This window comes from Lutzomyia longipalpis, chromosome 3 (genome assembly GCF_024334085.1).
Source record: "Lutzomyia longipalpis isolate SR_M1_2022 chromosome 3, ASM2433408v1".
Lineage (NCBI taxonomy): Eukaryota > Metazoa > Arthropoda > Insecta > Diptera > Psychodidae > Lutzomyia > Lutzomyia longipalpis.
Window position 1 is genome coordinate 8,760,257 of NC_074709.1, and position 15,489 is coordinate 8,775,745.

The 15,489-nt window shown below is 31.9% G+C and overlaps 2 protein-coding genes across 3 annotated transcripts in view; both read left to right on the forward strand.

Moving 5' to 3' along the window:
• Nucleotides 1-7,859, forward strand: part of LOC129791844 (nuclear hormone receptor FTZ-F1) — an 82,972-nt gene extending 75,113 nt beyond the window's left edge. The window contains exons 7-8 of one of the 2 annotated variants that reach the window (XM_055830424.1): nucleotides 26-126; nucleotides 217-7,859. In XM_055830424.1, coding sequence (XP_055686399.1) covers nucleotides 26-126; nucleotides 217-363 — 248 coding nt within the window. In that variant the 3' untranslated portion in view covers nucleotides 364-7,859. Of the gene's footprint in view, nucleotides 1-10; nucleotides 127-216 lie in introns of both variants that reach the window. The other variant, XM_055830423.1, reaches the window with a different exon arrangement.
• Nucleotides 7,860-10,023: 2,164 nt separating this feature from the next.
• On the forward strand, nucleotides 10,024-15,168 carry LOC129791890 (methyl farnesoate epoxidase-like). Its single transcript, XM_055830505.1, has 3 exons — nucleotides 10,024-10,108; nucleotides 11,974-13,197; nucleotides 14,984-15,168. The coding sequence occupies exons 1-3, from the start codon at nucleotides 10,027-10,029 to the stop codon at nucleotides 15,166-15,168; spliced, it is 1,491 nt and encodes a 496-aa protein (XP_055686480.1). The 5' UTR covers nucleotides 10,024-10,026.
• The last annotated feature ends 321 nt before the right edge of the window (nucleotides 15,169-15,489 follow it).

Consider the following 15,489-nt stretch of genomic DNA (forward strand, 5'->3'; position numbering starts at 1 on the left):
TGAATTTAAGACGTTCAACTTGCAGAGGTTCGTGGCATTACCAATCGGAAGACCATCCTCGAGGGTTATGAGAATGTTCAGGCTGCCCTTTTGGATTACACCCTCACGTGTTATCCATCGGTAACGGTAGGTTTTCTTCCTGAAGAAAAAAAAATGATATTAAAAGTTTTTCTTTTATTAAAAGTTTTTTGTTGCTCCAAAATTATCTCATTGCAGGAGAAATTCAGCAAATTGCTCAGTATTATTCCGGAAATCCATGCAATGGCTGAGAGAGGTGAAGATCATCTCTATGTGAAGCATTGCGCCGGAGGAGCACCCACCCAGACACTCCTCATGGAGATGTTACATGCAAAGCGGAAGTAAAAGAAATGCAGAAGAAAAAACAAGGAACACCATCGCCGGAGGAGAAAAAAGGTAAAGAAAAAGGAACAAAGTACAAGATAGAAAAAAAAATGGGGAAATGCTGTGACCACACCAGGAGGGGCAATTTATTCGTCATAACACAGAAAAGTTGTGAAGGAGGAAGGAGAGGAAACCACATCCACGTGTGCATAAGAATATTATATAAAAAAAAGAGAGAAAAAGTATTAAGTTTATTGACATTTTGGCGTGGTTGATGGAATTTCTTTTCCCACATCGGAAGGGAAAAGCCACAGAAGCGAAATAAAAAGAAAAATCGGAGTCACTTTCCATCACATTGTTTTCTAGAAACATCCATTTTTTTTAATTAATTATTAATACTTTTTATTTTCTTTTATCGTTTGTTCATTGAAATTAAGAATTTTTTTTGTCTAACTACAAACTTCCAGTTCTTTTTGACTGTGGTGGCAGCTACATGAAAAAAAAATATGGAATATTTTTTTCAATTTCATTTTTTTCTTTTAGGGATATATAAATCATTTTTAAAAGATGAAGAAAAACTTATTAGTCTATCACTGAATGTTTCTTCAATCATCTACAAAAAAAATATCCACACACAAGAAAAACTCATACGTTACCATTTCATCTCAGCGAATTACTAATTATTTTATTTTTTTTAATTAATTATATTTTTTTTGTAAATTGATTTTATATTAACGATGAATTTTGAGAGAATTTATTATTGAAATCAGGAAGAATTTCAAATGTAACACGTTTGGAATCTCTTTCTTATTATATTCTTTTAATTTGAGAGGGAAATGGATTTAATTTTTTTTTCACCACAAAATTTGGAATAATGCGAGAGAAGAGAAAAAACAATCACCAGTGCAATATTTTCTAATTTTATTTTGTGTTCTAGGAAAGGTTAATTCCGTGCATGTTTATCCACTTTGCAGGACAATTTGGGGAGGAATTAATAAATTTCTTTTATAGCATTGTCTCTTTTGTGAGATAGTAAAAGAAATTGAGGAGTTTGGGATTTAGTCGCACGATGGCGCTGTTGTGGGAAATTCTGGGAGGTTGCTTTTTGAGCTTTAAAAGGTAATTTCAAGCTACAATTAATTTAAATATTTGAAATTGATTTTTTTATTCTAATTTTATTTTGGTTAGCAAAAATATTGTTTATTTTCATTAAAAAAAATACATTCGGCTCTATTTTTGTCATAACCTCAATTTAAATGTGAGGTTATGAATTTTCTAATTCTTTTATTGTTAATTTCCTGCAAAGTAGATAAATTGAAATTCATTACAATACCTTAACTACAGAGAGAGAAAGAACTAAAATAGTTCTCAAAGCATTAAAAAAAAAACATTAAGCCAATTTAAAGGAAAAGGTTTAAAACAAACAAGAGAACTTGTGGCTCACTCTGTAGTTGGGAAAATTTCCTTTTTTTCTGGAATATTAAACAAGATAGTTCAAGAACACAGGGTGTCAAAGTTTCACGAAGTAAATAAATAAATAAATTACCTACCATAGAAATCCAAAAAGAGCTTTCAAAATTACAAAGCTTCCCTTGAAAGAAAGAAGAAAAAAAGTAAAGCAAAGTAATTTTTGAGAGCTTCTTTGTGGAATCAACTTCTGCACACTCACCATCACTCAGTTGTTACCGCTTAAGAGATAATTTAGAAGAGAAAAATAAAAGAAATATAAAAATGATAATAAAACTACAAAAACAGAAATAACTTCCGTGGATGCTACTAATTGAAAACTTCCATCACTTTCCTTCTAAATGAGGATTGACGTTGAAGAGTTTCAATGAAATTCTGTAAATACATAATTACAAATGAAAAAAAAAATCACAGTGCTTATAGAAAGATAGAGAAAAATATCTAAAAGAGAGAAAATTTATTTTTTGGTACATTTTAAAAGGAAAGTTTTATGAAAGTGCAACAACTTGCCTTATTGCAGAAAAATTTATTAAGAAGATGAATCACTAAGAAAAAAAGAAACTCCATAATATAAAAAAATGGTTATAATAAAGTACAAAATGATACTTATATTAGAATGAAGATGAATGAAGATTTATAGTAAATTATTTTTGTAAATAGACGGCAGTAAGATATAGGTAGAGTTATGAATAAAAAAAAATACACAGATCTTAGGGAAGAGATTTTGGGGGGAAAAGGACAAAATGTTTAGGGAGGAAGGTGAGGATGTTCAATTTGTAGCAAAGAAAATTCACGAAAGCTCCACAGTCGTGTAAAATTTAAACAGAAACTAAAATTAAAAATAATAGATATGACGTGAAATATTAAATTAAATTAAAAAAAAAACAGTGAATGAAAATTGCACCTCTAGTTGAAAATGCATGAAAATCAACGAAAAAAAGATCTTGCATTAAATGTCAAAGACCTGTCATTTGGGTCTGTCACAGACCTGTCATTTGGATCTGTCAAAGACCTGTCATTTGGATCTGTCAAAGACCTGTCATTTGGATCTGTCAAAGACCTGTCATTTGGATCTGTCAAAGACCTGATGAAGCAGGGAAAGATATCCGAATATTTTAATGAAAAAAAAAACACAAAATGTAGATCACCTCACGTTGATTTTCGTGTGTTTTCGGCTTTAAAATTAATCCTACGACACAAGATAAAATATAGAGAAAACAAAAAAATATAATATCAAATTATTTTGAAGTTTCAAAAGAAGAAGAAGCATGGAAAAAATTGAAAAAGATAAACTATTTTAAATAAGATTTTACTTGAATGTTGTGGAAGAATTATTAATGAAAAAAAAATAAAGAAGAGAAAAACAAATAGGGTCTAAAGCCGATCTTCGTCTATAGATTGTAAATAAATAAAAAATAAATAAAACTAAAAGTCAAGAAAGGAATATATTTTGTGGAAGATTGTTTGATCAAGAAACTGTGAAAGGTAAACCAATGGAGTGATAGATTAGCCAGGTAGGAAAGAAAGAAAAAATATATATTTTGATGAGGTGTACACAAAAGGAAGAAAAAGAAAGATATTTAAAAGAAAATATATTTTATTTTTCCATCAAAACTACAAATTTAATGTTACTATGAAAAATGTGAGAGATATATATTTGAAAGGATATAAAACAAACAATTAATAGATGAGACATTATAGGAAGTACAAGAAAGTGTAAATTAATGTAAAAAAAATATTAAAAATAGGATATGCAAAAGTAAAAAAAAATCTGTAAATGTAGATATCACAAAAAAAAACTTTCTCTAACACTTTGATGAAGAAAAAAAAATGAATTGCAAAGAAAATTCTTTTAAAAAAATCTCTTTGAAACGAGCATTATTTTTTTTTTAATTTTCAAGAGATAAAAAATTTAAATTATCTTTTATTTTTTGGTACAATTAAATCTAGACTTGTGGCCTACATATTACAATACGAAGAAAAGGAAAGAAAAGGGATGAAGAGGAAAACCTAAAGGAGTTGGAAGTGTGAAGATTTAATTGAGGGGCTCTTGAGAAATTCCATAAATGTGTTGTTTTTTGTTTCTAAATCAAATTTAACACAAAAATAGGAACAAAATTAATTGAAAATAAAACTTCCACTTGATCTCTTAAAATTAAGAGACGAGCCTTCATGTGAACATCACAACGGAACGCAAAAGGCGCGCAAAAGAATGGTGTTGGTTGGAGGAGAGAAAATTCTGTGATAAAGTTTTTCTCATTTTATTGCTCAATAGAGGAGCAAATTCTCTATTTTTTTGTATCCTTCCTTGCAAAATGAATCCTTTTCAATTTTATTTTGAGAAGAAAATTAAAAAAGTTTATTTCAATTAATTTTGTTCTGAATCCCTCTCAAAAAAAAGAAGAAGAGAAAGTACTACGGTGTGGTGGCTCAAGAAGACAAGAAGAAGATTCAAAATGGGCTTAATATACGCGATTTTGTGTCCCAATTGCACCTTGCTCCGAAATATATTTTTTTAATCTAATTTTTGAAACCCAAACTGTGCAAGAAATAAAGAGCCAAAGGCTCGAATTTTTAAAAGTATTGTGTGAGTAAACACAGAGTGGGATTATTGAACTGACACAGAGTTTTTTAGTGAGTTTTTTAATGAGAAATTATTTCATCAGGTAGCACGTAGGCCTGATAATTTGGATGACTTTTGGGGTTAAAAAAAAACGGTGCTAAAGAGAAGTTTAGGATAGTTGGCCTCATGATGGATTGATGTTTTTTTTTTGTAGAAATTTTAACCTCAAAAGGATTAAAAGAATATTTAAAAAAAAAACGAGGAAACTCAGGGATTGTTGATTCATTTTGTGGATCAACACTTTAGATTTAAGATTATTCTTTCACCTATTTTGCAGTGTGAAGACTTTAACCTAGTCGTGGTCTTTGACTGAACTACAAATTTCTTGGCCTAAATTGATGGAAAATAGTGGTTTAGTGGAGTTAGGACTGAGGTTAAAGTCCTCAAAGATTTTTCATTTAAATGAATTTTCAGTTAAATATTTAACTTAATTCATACATTTAAAGACATTGACGGGGTTAAAAGACTACAACTTTAAGCGAGAGATTAGAAAGCTTGAAGCATCTAGAGCTCTATGTGTGACAACCCCGGTTAAGGAGAATATTCAGCTATATATGGGAGTTGCCGTAGATCGAGAAAACAATTTTAACCAGAAGGATCTTGAAGAGAATCAAAGAAGAATGAAAAATCATCAAAGAAACTCCCTATTTTTTCTCTTTGGCATCGCATAGAAAAAACCAGCAAAGATTTTATTAAAAATGCCCAAAACATTAAAGAAACATTAATGCGAATGTTTTGAAACATTTTTTGTGAAATCTTTGCTGGCTTTTTTCTATGTGATCCCAGAGGAAAGTGATAGGCCTTTATGAAGTTTCTTTATCCGTTTTTGATTCTCTACAAGATCTGAATAACCTCCTTTTGACGAAATTAACACTTGGAGGATCGAGGTTTCTAACCTCAAAAGTTTGACCTTTATTTTCTCTTAAAAGAAAATGTTTTTCCAAGTTTTCTTTCGACGATCTTGATGTAATAAAACTTCCTTACACACAGATGTAGAAATTATCACAATATTTTTAAGAGATTTTATTCTCTGACGATTTAAAAAATGTCGTATTGGCCACTTTGGCCAGCAAAATCCTTCAAGGGTTAAAAGTTTTCGTTTCTAAAACTAATAATTTAGAAACAATTTAGGACTTTCTGAAAAAGTTATATTCTATTTTATATGATTTAAAAAACAAGGTTTGTTCTAAATGTTTAAATTGACGTCTTGTTGGAAAGAATCTCATTTCGCTTTTAACATCTTTGTCCACTTTTGATTGATTTCTGTTAATTTTTTTTCTGGAAGATCTTTGGGAGAGTTCCAGGAGTTTAAACATGATAAAATCAATATTCAGATCTATTCAGCGATCAAGAATTCCTTGAAATTTCAAGAAATCTTAGAAAATTTCAATAATTTTATGGATTTCTTGGTCGCTAAATTGAACCGATTATCACAAATATTTCTTTAAGAAGAAGAAAAAAAAAGAAAATTCTGAAAATTAATTTAGAAATAAAAAAGAAGAAATTGATACAATTTATCTGATTTATGACTTAATAAATAAAAATTTTCAAATACAAAAATTCAGCAATATTTCTCCGTGTCAGTTCAATCACTCCTCACTGTGAAAATAGCAGCTTGAAAGATATGTTAAACATATTTCTTTGGCTGAAAAAAAAATTGAATGTTTCAATCAAAATTCTCTTAATTCTCAAAGAAGAATAAATTTGTAAATAATTTTTTGTCAGAGAATATTTTTATTTTTATAATATATTTTTGTACGTCATACTTAAATAAATTAAAAAAAAATTCTTTTATCAATAAAAGGAAAAAATAAACATTTCGTGCGAAATTAAGGATATGGGGGACAGAGGAAGAGAAAACATTCCATTTGGGCGTGTGGGTGGGTTTTTTTGGCCGAGGCGGGAAATGAAAGGAAAATTTCGCCAATCGAGCAAGGTGCTGATGAAAAGAAAAAGAAAATTGAAAGAATTTTATTTTTCGGCAAAAATAGAAATTATTTCTGCAATTTTTCCGCATCTGTTGCAAACTTATCGTGAACAAATCACACAAAAAATGAATTAAGAAAAATAATTGAGAAAAAAATCTTATTAGATGTATGTTTATAAGGAGTTTTATCTCTTAAGGTTGCTGTTGAAGATGGAAGTAAAATTTCAAACAAAAAAAAATTACAAAGAAAAAGCAAAAAAAAAAACAAACGCGATGGTACCTACCTTAATGTGTTTTTCATTAATTTTTTTTTCTTATAGTTGTAATTATAAATATATATATATATATATTTGAAAGAAAAGTTGAGAAGAGAAAATTTAATTTAAAGTTGTATATTTTGTAAAATTCTACACTGCGTAAGATCCCCCCTCCCCCTAATTAGTTACTACAATACACGTTATGGAAGTAAAAATCTTTGTAAAATGTTGCATATAAAATGATGATGATGAAAAATATCTCTAGGTTAGTTTAAACAAAAAAAAAGTGAAGATAATAACAAAGTTTAAAAAAAAGTGAAAATGTAATTTAAAAAATGAAAAGTAAAACCACAAAAAATCACGAAAGTTTATGACAAAAAAAAAACATGTAAAATGCAAGGAATCTGATAAGTCAAAGTGGAGAAAAAATTGCTTGGAGAGCTTTTTTCTTTTTTATTATTTGAAAAAGAATTATGTTAATAATGGTATTTTTTGTGAGTTGGGAGACAATGAGAAGCTTTTTATTTAATAATTTTGTTAATTAATTTAATTAATAATTTGATAAAATACACCCACACACACAAATAAATGTGACAACAGGAAAAACCCACAAATTTTGTTAAAAAAAAAAAAAAATTTCAAAGAAAATCCGACGAAAGTTTGCAAATTAATTAATTTTTTCAAATATTGTTTTTACATAATTTCTATTATCTTCTTTTTTATAAATAATCTTTTGTAAAGAAAAAATGAAAACTAATTTCCAATTTTGGAGTTGATCTTTTTTTTTTCTTTTTGCTCCAAAATAGGATACAGAAAGTGAAAAGAAAAAAAAACACATATTTTTGCAAAGGAAAACACAAACCAATAATTTTACCAATAGCTTAACATTTTAAAAAGTTGTCCCTTTTGAGGATGAACAAAGTAATAACAAGAGATATGTTTTAGAAAAGAAAGAAAATCAATTCACAACACTTTATGTATTTTATTTTTTGATTGTTTTTTTAAGTAAAAATTAAAAGAAAAGAAAACCGTGAATATAACTATTTAAAGAAAAAGAAGAAAAAAAACTTTAAAATAAGTGAGAGAAGGTTTAATTTAATTTACAATTAATATACAGAGAAGAAAAAACATAAATAGTGTGTAGAGAGAGATATCTATCTGATTGTAATGAGATGGAGTATGGAAAATGTATAATTAATACTTAAAATTATATTTTCTGTAAAATAAAAATTTATGTATTAAATCTTTTTGTTTTTTCTCTTTTCCTATTTAGAAAACTAAAGGTTTTCTCGGGGAGGTCGGTTATAAAGACAGCGGCAGCCGCAGTTTGGATACGAAATAAATAGTATATTATTATTATTGTTATTATTTAGGTTGAAAACAAAGTAAAAAAAAAAGTTTATTAAAAAATTTTTCTAGGTTGGAATTAAAAGGAATTTTCTATCTTTATAACGTCTTTTTTTATTTTTATGTAAAAGTTTGAAATTGGTTTAAATGACTGAAGTAATCAGTCATGATCTTTCACCATTAGAATCGGTAAAAAGGGCCTGAAGTCCTTCAGTAAAATTGTCAGAATAAGTCAGTTAAATCACATAGCGGGATGGCTTCAACGATTTGAAATAAATCGGTCGTTTTAATCGATTCTAATGGTGGAACAACATGACTGATTACTTCAGTCATTTGAACAAATTTTTTAAACGGTGTTTTCCGGTATAAACCTTATTTATACGATATTCTTAAAATTTTTGTTCAAAGCATGAAGATTTTCGCCAAAATGTAGAAAAAAAAACATTTCAAAATATCGCTAAAAACGCTGAAACATCAGCGCGAATGTTTTATACATTGAAGGAAGGGAAAAAAATCACAATTTCTTAGCTGATCCTCTGTAAAAAAAAATGGAAAATTTCTTTGAGAATTTCTCATTCTCTTTTTTCTCTCTTTTGGTCTTGCTTGTCTGTTTCCCCGAATGAGAATTTATTCCATACAGAAAGGAATAAATTCCTTTTAGAATGGACACCCAAATGATTTTCAGAACCTATAATTTTGCCTTCAATAAAATTGTTACAACTGCGTGAGTCTGGCGTAAAAGTTTAAGAGTCAAAAAGGAGAAAAGATCTCCGTCCGATGAGCGCCAGAATTTTCCAAATAACTCACCAAAAATCATGCAAAGGGCATCGAAAGCTTTGAAGCTAATTTTGGGATTTTCTTGCTGAAATTTTTTTATTTCTGGCGCTCACAGGACGGAGATCTTTTCTCCTTTTTTACTTTTTATAAATTGTAATTTTAATTAAACAATCTTGTTTTATTCAAGACAAAAATTTAATAATTTTAAAGCTCTTAATATTTATCTTTCTCATTTACTTCTTTTATGATTTAATTAAATGAGAATTAAAAATAAAACTTTATGAGTAGGGGAGAGCGGGACAAGAAAAGTCACTTAAAGGTTTGGAAAAAGCATAAAATATCATTTCCTAAACAGATAAAGCGAAATATTTAATAGCTCGTTTCTTTAGGACATTTTTTGCCCTAAAACTCTTTCTCAGATCATTTTATTCTATCTAAGCAAGGAAATATGATATTTTGAGCTTTTTGCCCCGCTCACCCTCAACAAAAGACATTAAATATTCTTAAATTTTATTAAATTTCAAATGACGCCTCGTCTGTGATTTTTTTTTCACATTTTCAGGTGTCTTCTCTTTAATATTTTATTGTAGTTCAGGTAAATGATGTAATGAAGGTATTTTTTAAATTGTAATATACATATTTTAATAATATATTCTGTCAGCCTCCGGAAGTCTCGGGGCAAAAGATCGTGACGCTTTATCTGATTTCCCCCAACAAAAAGAATTTACTTGATATTCCACGTTGTTTGCTAAACATTATCCCTTGAAAAGCCTTTAAAATAATTTTTTGGGGATTTTTTTTTACAATTTTATTAAGCATTTCCCAAAGTCCCTGAGGAAGGTTCTTTCGTGTGATCGAAATGTCGACAAAACATTGAAACAAAATGAATTATTTATTTAAAATTTCTTTATTAAACATTTTAATTTTTAATAAATCTATAAAATAATTCCTTCAATTTATATTGAGAAAGAAGATGAAAAATCCCCCAAAAAATGTTTTCAACTCTTTCCACCTCACTCAGGAGAAATCTGGAGTTGAGCTAATGAATTAACTTCCAACGCATAGAGGATCCCAAAGCACTGTATACACTACCAACTTCCATAGAGTCTGAGTATATGCATTTGAGCTTTTTTTTTCCCGGATGCGCGAAAAGTTTTGCATTTATTTGTGTATAGTAGACATTTAACCCGATCACGAGCCACTCCCACGGATTCCTGACCATGTCTTCAGTCACAGACACTCCAACGCTTCAGTTGCGCATTGTGGCGTCGTGATCAGTGTAAAAGATGATCCTTTTGGTGTTAAGTTTGCTCTTTGGTATCCTCTTCTGCTGGTGGGATGTACAGAAACCCAAAGGATTCCCACCAGGTATAATAATAATAATAATAATAAGTCAATCATAACGCGTCCAGTTATAAGAGTTGGTGTCCCACAACGTGTAGAAGTTTGTTTATGCGTTATAATGCGATTTGTGAGCAGAATTAGTAGGCAAAGTTGATTTTTTTGTGAAATTCAGCAATTTCATGCATAAAAATGGACATATCTCTAGTTCTATAACACCTACAGAAATTTCGTGACTAGTTTTGGAAAGGTCCTGAAATATGCTATAATTTGATATATATCTCAATGATTTTCAAGGTCACCTCTAGAACACAAAATGGCGGATTTTTGTTTCACAAAAAGAATTTTTCGCATTTTTCGTCCTGAAGGAATGGTTCTAGAGGTTTCTGATGTTATAGAAACTTGTAGATAATTGCGAAACCTTTAATTTGATACCAAGTTGAGTCAAATCGGGCATGCGGTTCAAGAGATATGGTGCTTAGAACTTTTCAAATGCAAGAATTTTACAAATAGCCATATCTTCTAAACAGCGACATAGATTTGCTTCATTTTCGGACTGGTGACAGATATTGAGTCAGGCCACAACATATCAAAATTTAAAGGAAATCGATGATGGGGATTCGGAGATATTGCCCCTTAAAGTTAGGCAATTTTTGTTTTTGATTTTAGCGCCTCTTGCGGACATTTTTGGAACTTGGAATGTTATAGACAGTTGTAGGGCTTCTTGAAACCTTTCATTTGATACCAAGATGATCAAAATCGGTCAAGCCGTTTTCGAGTTATATTGAAAAAACACTTTTTGCTTTAAACCGCCATATTTGCTAAACGGCTAGACCGATTTTCAAGTATGATTTGTTGATGAAAACGTCTCACTAAGCCCTACAACATACTAAAATTTCAGACCTCTAGCTACAAGGGAACTGGTTGACGGTGTTTCAAAATGGCGGACGGCGGCCATCTTGGATTTTGAAAATGCGAAAAAATGAAATTTTACACCCACATTTCTATTGAAAACTTCAAACCGGAAGTCTCTATCTGTCACCGTTCTCGAGCTATAAGGCAAAATGTGGAGTCCGGGCCGGCAGGCCGGCCGGCCGGCAGGCCGGCCGGATCAAAATTTTTCCACCACCATTTTCAGAATGTGGGTTGTCTAAAACTTACTCATACCAAGTTTGAGCTCGATCTGAGGTGGTCGGTTTTTCCGACGATTACAATACTTGGTGTTGGCCACGAAGTGGAACACCAACTAATAGTTTATTCATGCCCCAGGTAAAGAATACATAGAGGGATTATATACAATAATTTTACAAAGAATACATAAGAGTAACAGAAGAAAATGCGACAAAAATAGGGAAACCTACACAATAGTATTTTGTACAAATTCATTAATTTTGAGCATTAAATTGTTAAAGTTAATTTGGGGATTTTCTTGCATAAATTCGTTTTTTATTGAGGAATATCTGAGGCCTCTAATGCCATATTTTGTAGTGTGTGGCTTAACAATTTCAAAAAGATTAGCTCTACGTGTGTTTTGTACATTCGTCCTCTTGGTCAAAATGAAGTTACTGTGTGTGAGATCATTAACAATTTTATAAATGTGAGATATTTTATGGGCATTCACTGCATTTGAGATTTTGACTATTTCCCTATCTTTATAAATATTTTCACTGGGGCAGTATTTGTCTAGTCTTAATATAACGCGTAAGAACTTATTCTGGGCAACTTGAACCCTCTTCAAATCTTCCCTGCTGGCGGAACTCCAAACTAAAGCGGCATAATTCATTATGGACTCGAAAAGGCTCCTGTAGATCATCATTCTGGTTTCAATTCCCGCGTGATGAATCCTGTGTGAATTTTTCTTTAGAATTGATCACAAAGAAAATTTTTTTCAGGTCCAAAATGGCTTCCAATTGTGGGGAATTTCCCACAAATTTTCCAATTGAAAAAATCCTTGGGCTATCACCATAAGATTTGGCATCATCTCAGCCGGGAATATGGGAATGTTGTGGGATTGCGCTTGGGCAGAGATCGTCTCATTGTGGTGTCTGGGTGTGAGGCAATTCGGGACTTCTACAGTCGCGCGGAATTCGATGGGAGGCCCAATGGGTTCTTCTTCACGGTGCGCTCCTTCAATCAGCGCCTGGGGCTCGTGTTCACCGACGGGCAGGATTGGGATGCGCAGAGGCGCTTCTGCATGAAGACACTGAAACAATTGGGCTTTGGACGGTACAGCATGGTGAAGAGAATTGAGCGTGAGGCTGAGGAGATGATTGCGTACATGTGGCGGAAGAATGAGCAAGATGGTGGGATCTTCATGCACAATGCCTTTGACATAAGTGTCCTGAATGTGTTGTGGACACTGATGGCGGGAAGACGGTACGATTTGGAAGATGAGCGCCTGACGCAGCTGATGCGGCTCATTCACGAATGTTTTCGCATCATTGACATGTCCGGGGGGATTCTCAATCAATACCCCGCCTTGCGGCACATCATGCCGCACTTTTCGGGCTACAAACCCCTCATGGCGACCTTCAGGCCCATTTGGAACTTTCTCCGGGAGACAATTGAGGAAATCTCTAGGAGTAAAGTGGATGCGAATGAGCCAAAGAGCCTCATTGAAGCCTATGTGAGGCAAATAAAGGCATCAGCCAAGGATGGCACAACACCCTTCACTGAGGATCAGCTCCTTGCTGTTTGCCTCGATATGTTTCAAGCTGGTTCCGAGACAACAAGCAATACCCTCGCCTTTGCTCTCATCTACATGCTCCACTACCCACATGTGGCGCAACGCGTAAAGGATGAACTCATGACCATTGTGGGGCCCACCAGCTTGCCAAAGCTCGAGCAACGCGCCCTCCTGCCGTACACGGAAGCTGTCCTTTGTGAAATACAGAGATGTGCAAATGTTGCCCCACTTGCCATCGTTCATCGTGCCACGGAAGCAGTTCAGTTCATGGGATTTACCGTCCCCAAGGACACACTGGCGCTTGTTTCCCTCTACAGCCTCCACATGGACCCCAAAGCTTGGCGGAATCCCCACGAATTCAATCCTGAGAGATTCCTCGATGGGAATAATCAGCTTGTGAATCACGAGGGATTCCTTCCATTTGGATCAGGTACGTTGGAAGAGAATTAATTAACTAAATTCTAAATTTTTGCTACAGTGATGGTCGTGCAAAGTGATAAGAAATTGTTTTTTTATTGTAATTTCGTCTTGGAAATTCCCATTAGTTTTTTAAAAGCATTTTTAATGTTTTTAGATGATTTTAGAAGAATTCGCATTGGCAGAACTAATTAATTATTCTTAACCCTTTCGCGTCCACGCAAAACATATAGAATCATTGAATTATGTGCTCTTATATCACGATATTTATTCTATGGATGCTTTTAGAGGACGTTTCTCAGTCAGATCGTCTTCTTTAGCCTCTATTGTGAGTTTGATTCATTTATAATTTGAAAAAATCATTAAATTTCTAAAAATTTCTGAAAATAAAATGTTTCACGTTTGATTGAAAGTATGATCAAAAGAACACTGAAAGGGTTAAGAATAACCGTATAGTTTTTAGGTTTCTTATACATTTAACGGCTTCTCATGTTTTAGAAAACTTTAATATAATTTGATTTTAACCCTTTCGATTTAACCCTTTGAAGTGAAACATCAGATTTTCCCGAATTTCATTAGTCTTGCATTAAATTTTGCTCAAATCATGCCGACGCGAAAGGAATAATCCTTCTGTGAACCAATCGAATAGTTTTTCATTTATTACCCGTAAAAAATTAATTTCCACTTATTCTGATATTCAACGTATTAATCCAGATTTTTCCAGAATTTTTTAATTGAAATTTTCGCAAAATTTGTCTTCAAAATTGTTCAGAAAAGTCAATTTTCAACTAAAATTCTTGAAATTTTGCACAAGAAGTTCTAAAAATTCTTCCTTTAATCGAATTCTTTTTAATTTTTTGAGAGAAAATGAAATTTTTATGCCACATTTGTTCAGAAAAGTAAAATTAAAATCTGGTTTAAATACTTAGTTGACGACCATTAATTCTTCTTTAACCCTTGGAAGATCCAATATTTTTAACCGCAAACTTTGATCTTAATTTTCTCTTAAAAATAAATTGTTTTTCCAAGTTTTCTTTCGACTAACTTGAAGTAATTGAGCTTCCCTACACATATAGAAGTAGAATTTAGCAAGATACTTTAAATAGATTTAATTTTTTGACGAGTGAAAAATTGAAGTTAACCACCGTGGCCCAGAAAAACCTCCAGGGTTAATAAAATAAATATTTCTCAAAGTTAAATTATTATTTTAACTCGAAAAACACCCTTTCTTGACTTTGAGCACCTAAAAAAATGAGATAAAAAGTTTTTATTTTGATAAAATTCAAATGAATTCGGTTAAAGTACAACTTTTAACAATTTTTGTGCGAATATTTTTTAATGAATTTCGATTAAAAAAATTCTAAATTAAATTCTGTAAAGATTATAAAAACAATTTCTAAGCATACCTCAACTTGTGTTAATTAAATTAAATCTTTTTAATATTAATTGATACCTATTATAATTTATTATTATTAGAGAAACGTGGCCCAATTCGGACCTCTAAAGATCCGCGCAGAATGAGTAAAAAATGGTATAAAATAAAAAGCAATATTCTTGAATTTGGTACAATTTTAAGGCCTTTTTAATGCTCTTTTAACTCTCATAACTTTCTACAATAAAAGTTTTATCGGTTTTAAGTAATAGCGGATTGAAAAAAGATCGAAGGAGATCGGAATTGGGCCACGTTCCCCTATCTATTAAAGAAATTTAAATAAAAATGTGGCAAATTTTGACGACCCCCACTGTACTTACAATGAAGGTAGTGTAATTGAAAATTAAAAAATAAATTACCTTTGCAGGTAGACGTCGGTGTATGGGTGAAAATTTGGCCAAATCCAGCTTGTTTCTCTTCTTTGCCACATTCATGCATGTCTTTGAGGCAAAATTGCCGGATGGCGAGACAAAACTGCCCGATCTCGAGGGCTACGACGGCATTACACTCTCCCCGAAGGCCTATCGCGTCATCCTATCGCGTCGTCAGTAGATGATTTTCCGCCAACAACGACGAAATGTCTTCAGTGTATGCGCGGTGTGCAAAAGCCCATTGCACAAATCAATGTAAATTGATCGTAATTGATGAGGCACACAGCACGGCAACATAGTTTAGTGTGTTGAGCACGTTTTTCTTCACTTCATTTGGCGCTCAGGGTTAAATCCGCAAAAAGAATGATTTTTTTTAAAGAATTTATTACACATAAAAATATTTTAATTTAATTGCTTATCTTGAGGCTGGTTGATTGAAAGCAAAACAATTTTTTGGTGCAGAGGAAGAATTTCCAGGGAGCACCGAAGTCCCACCCTGGAT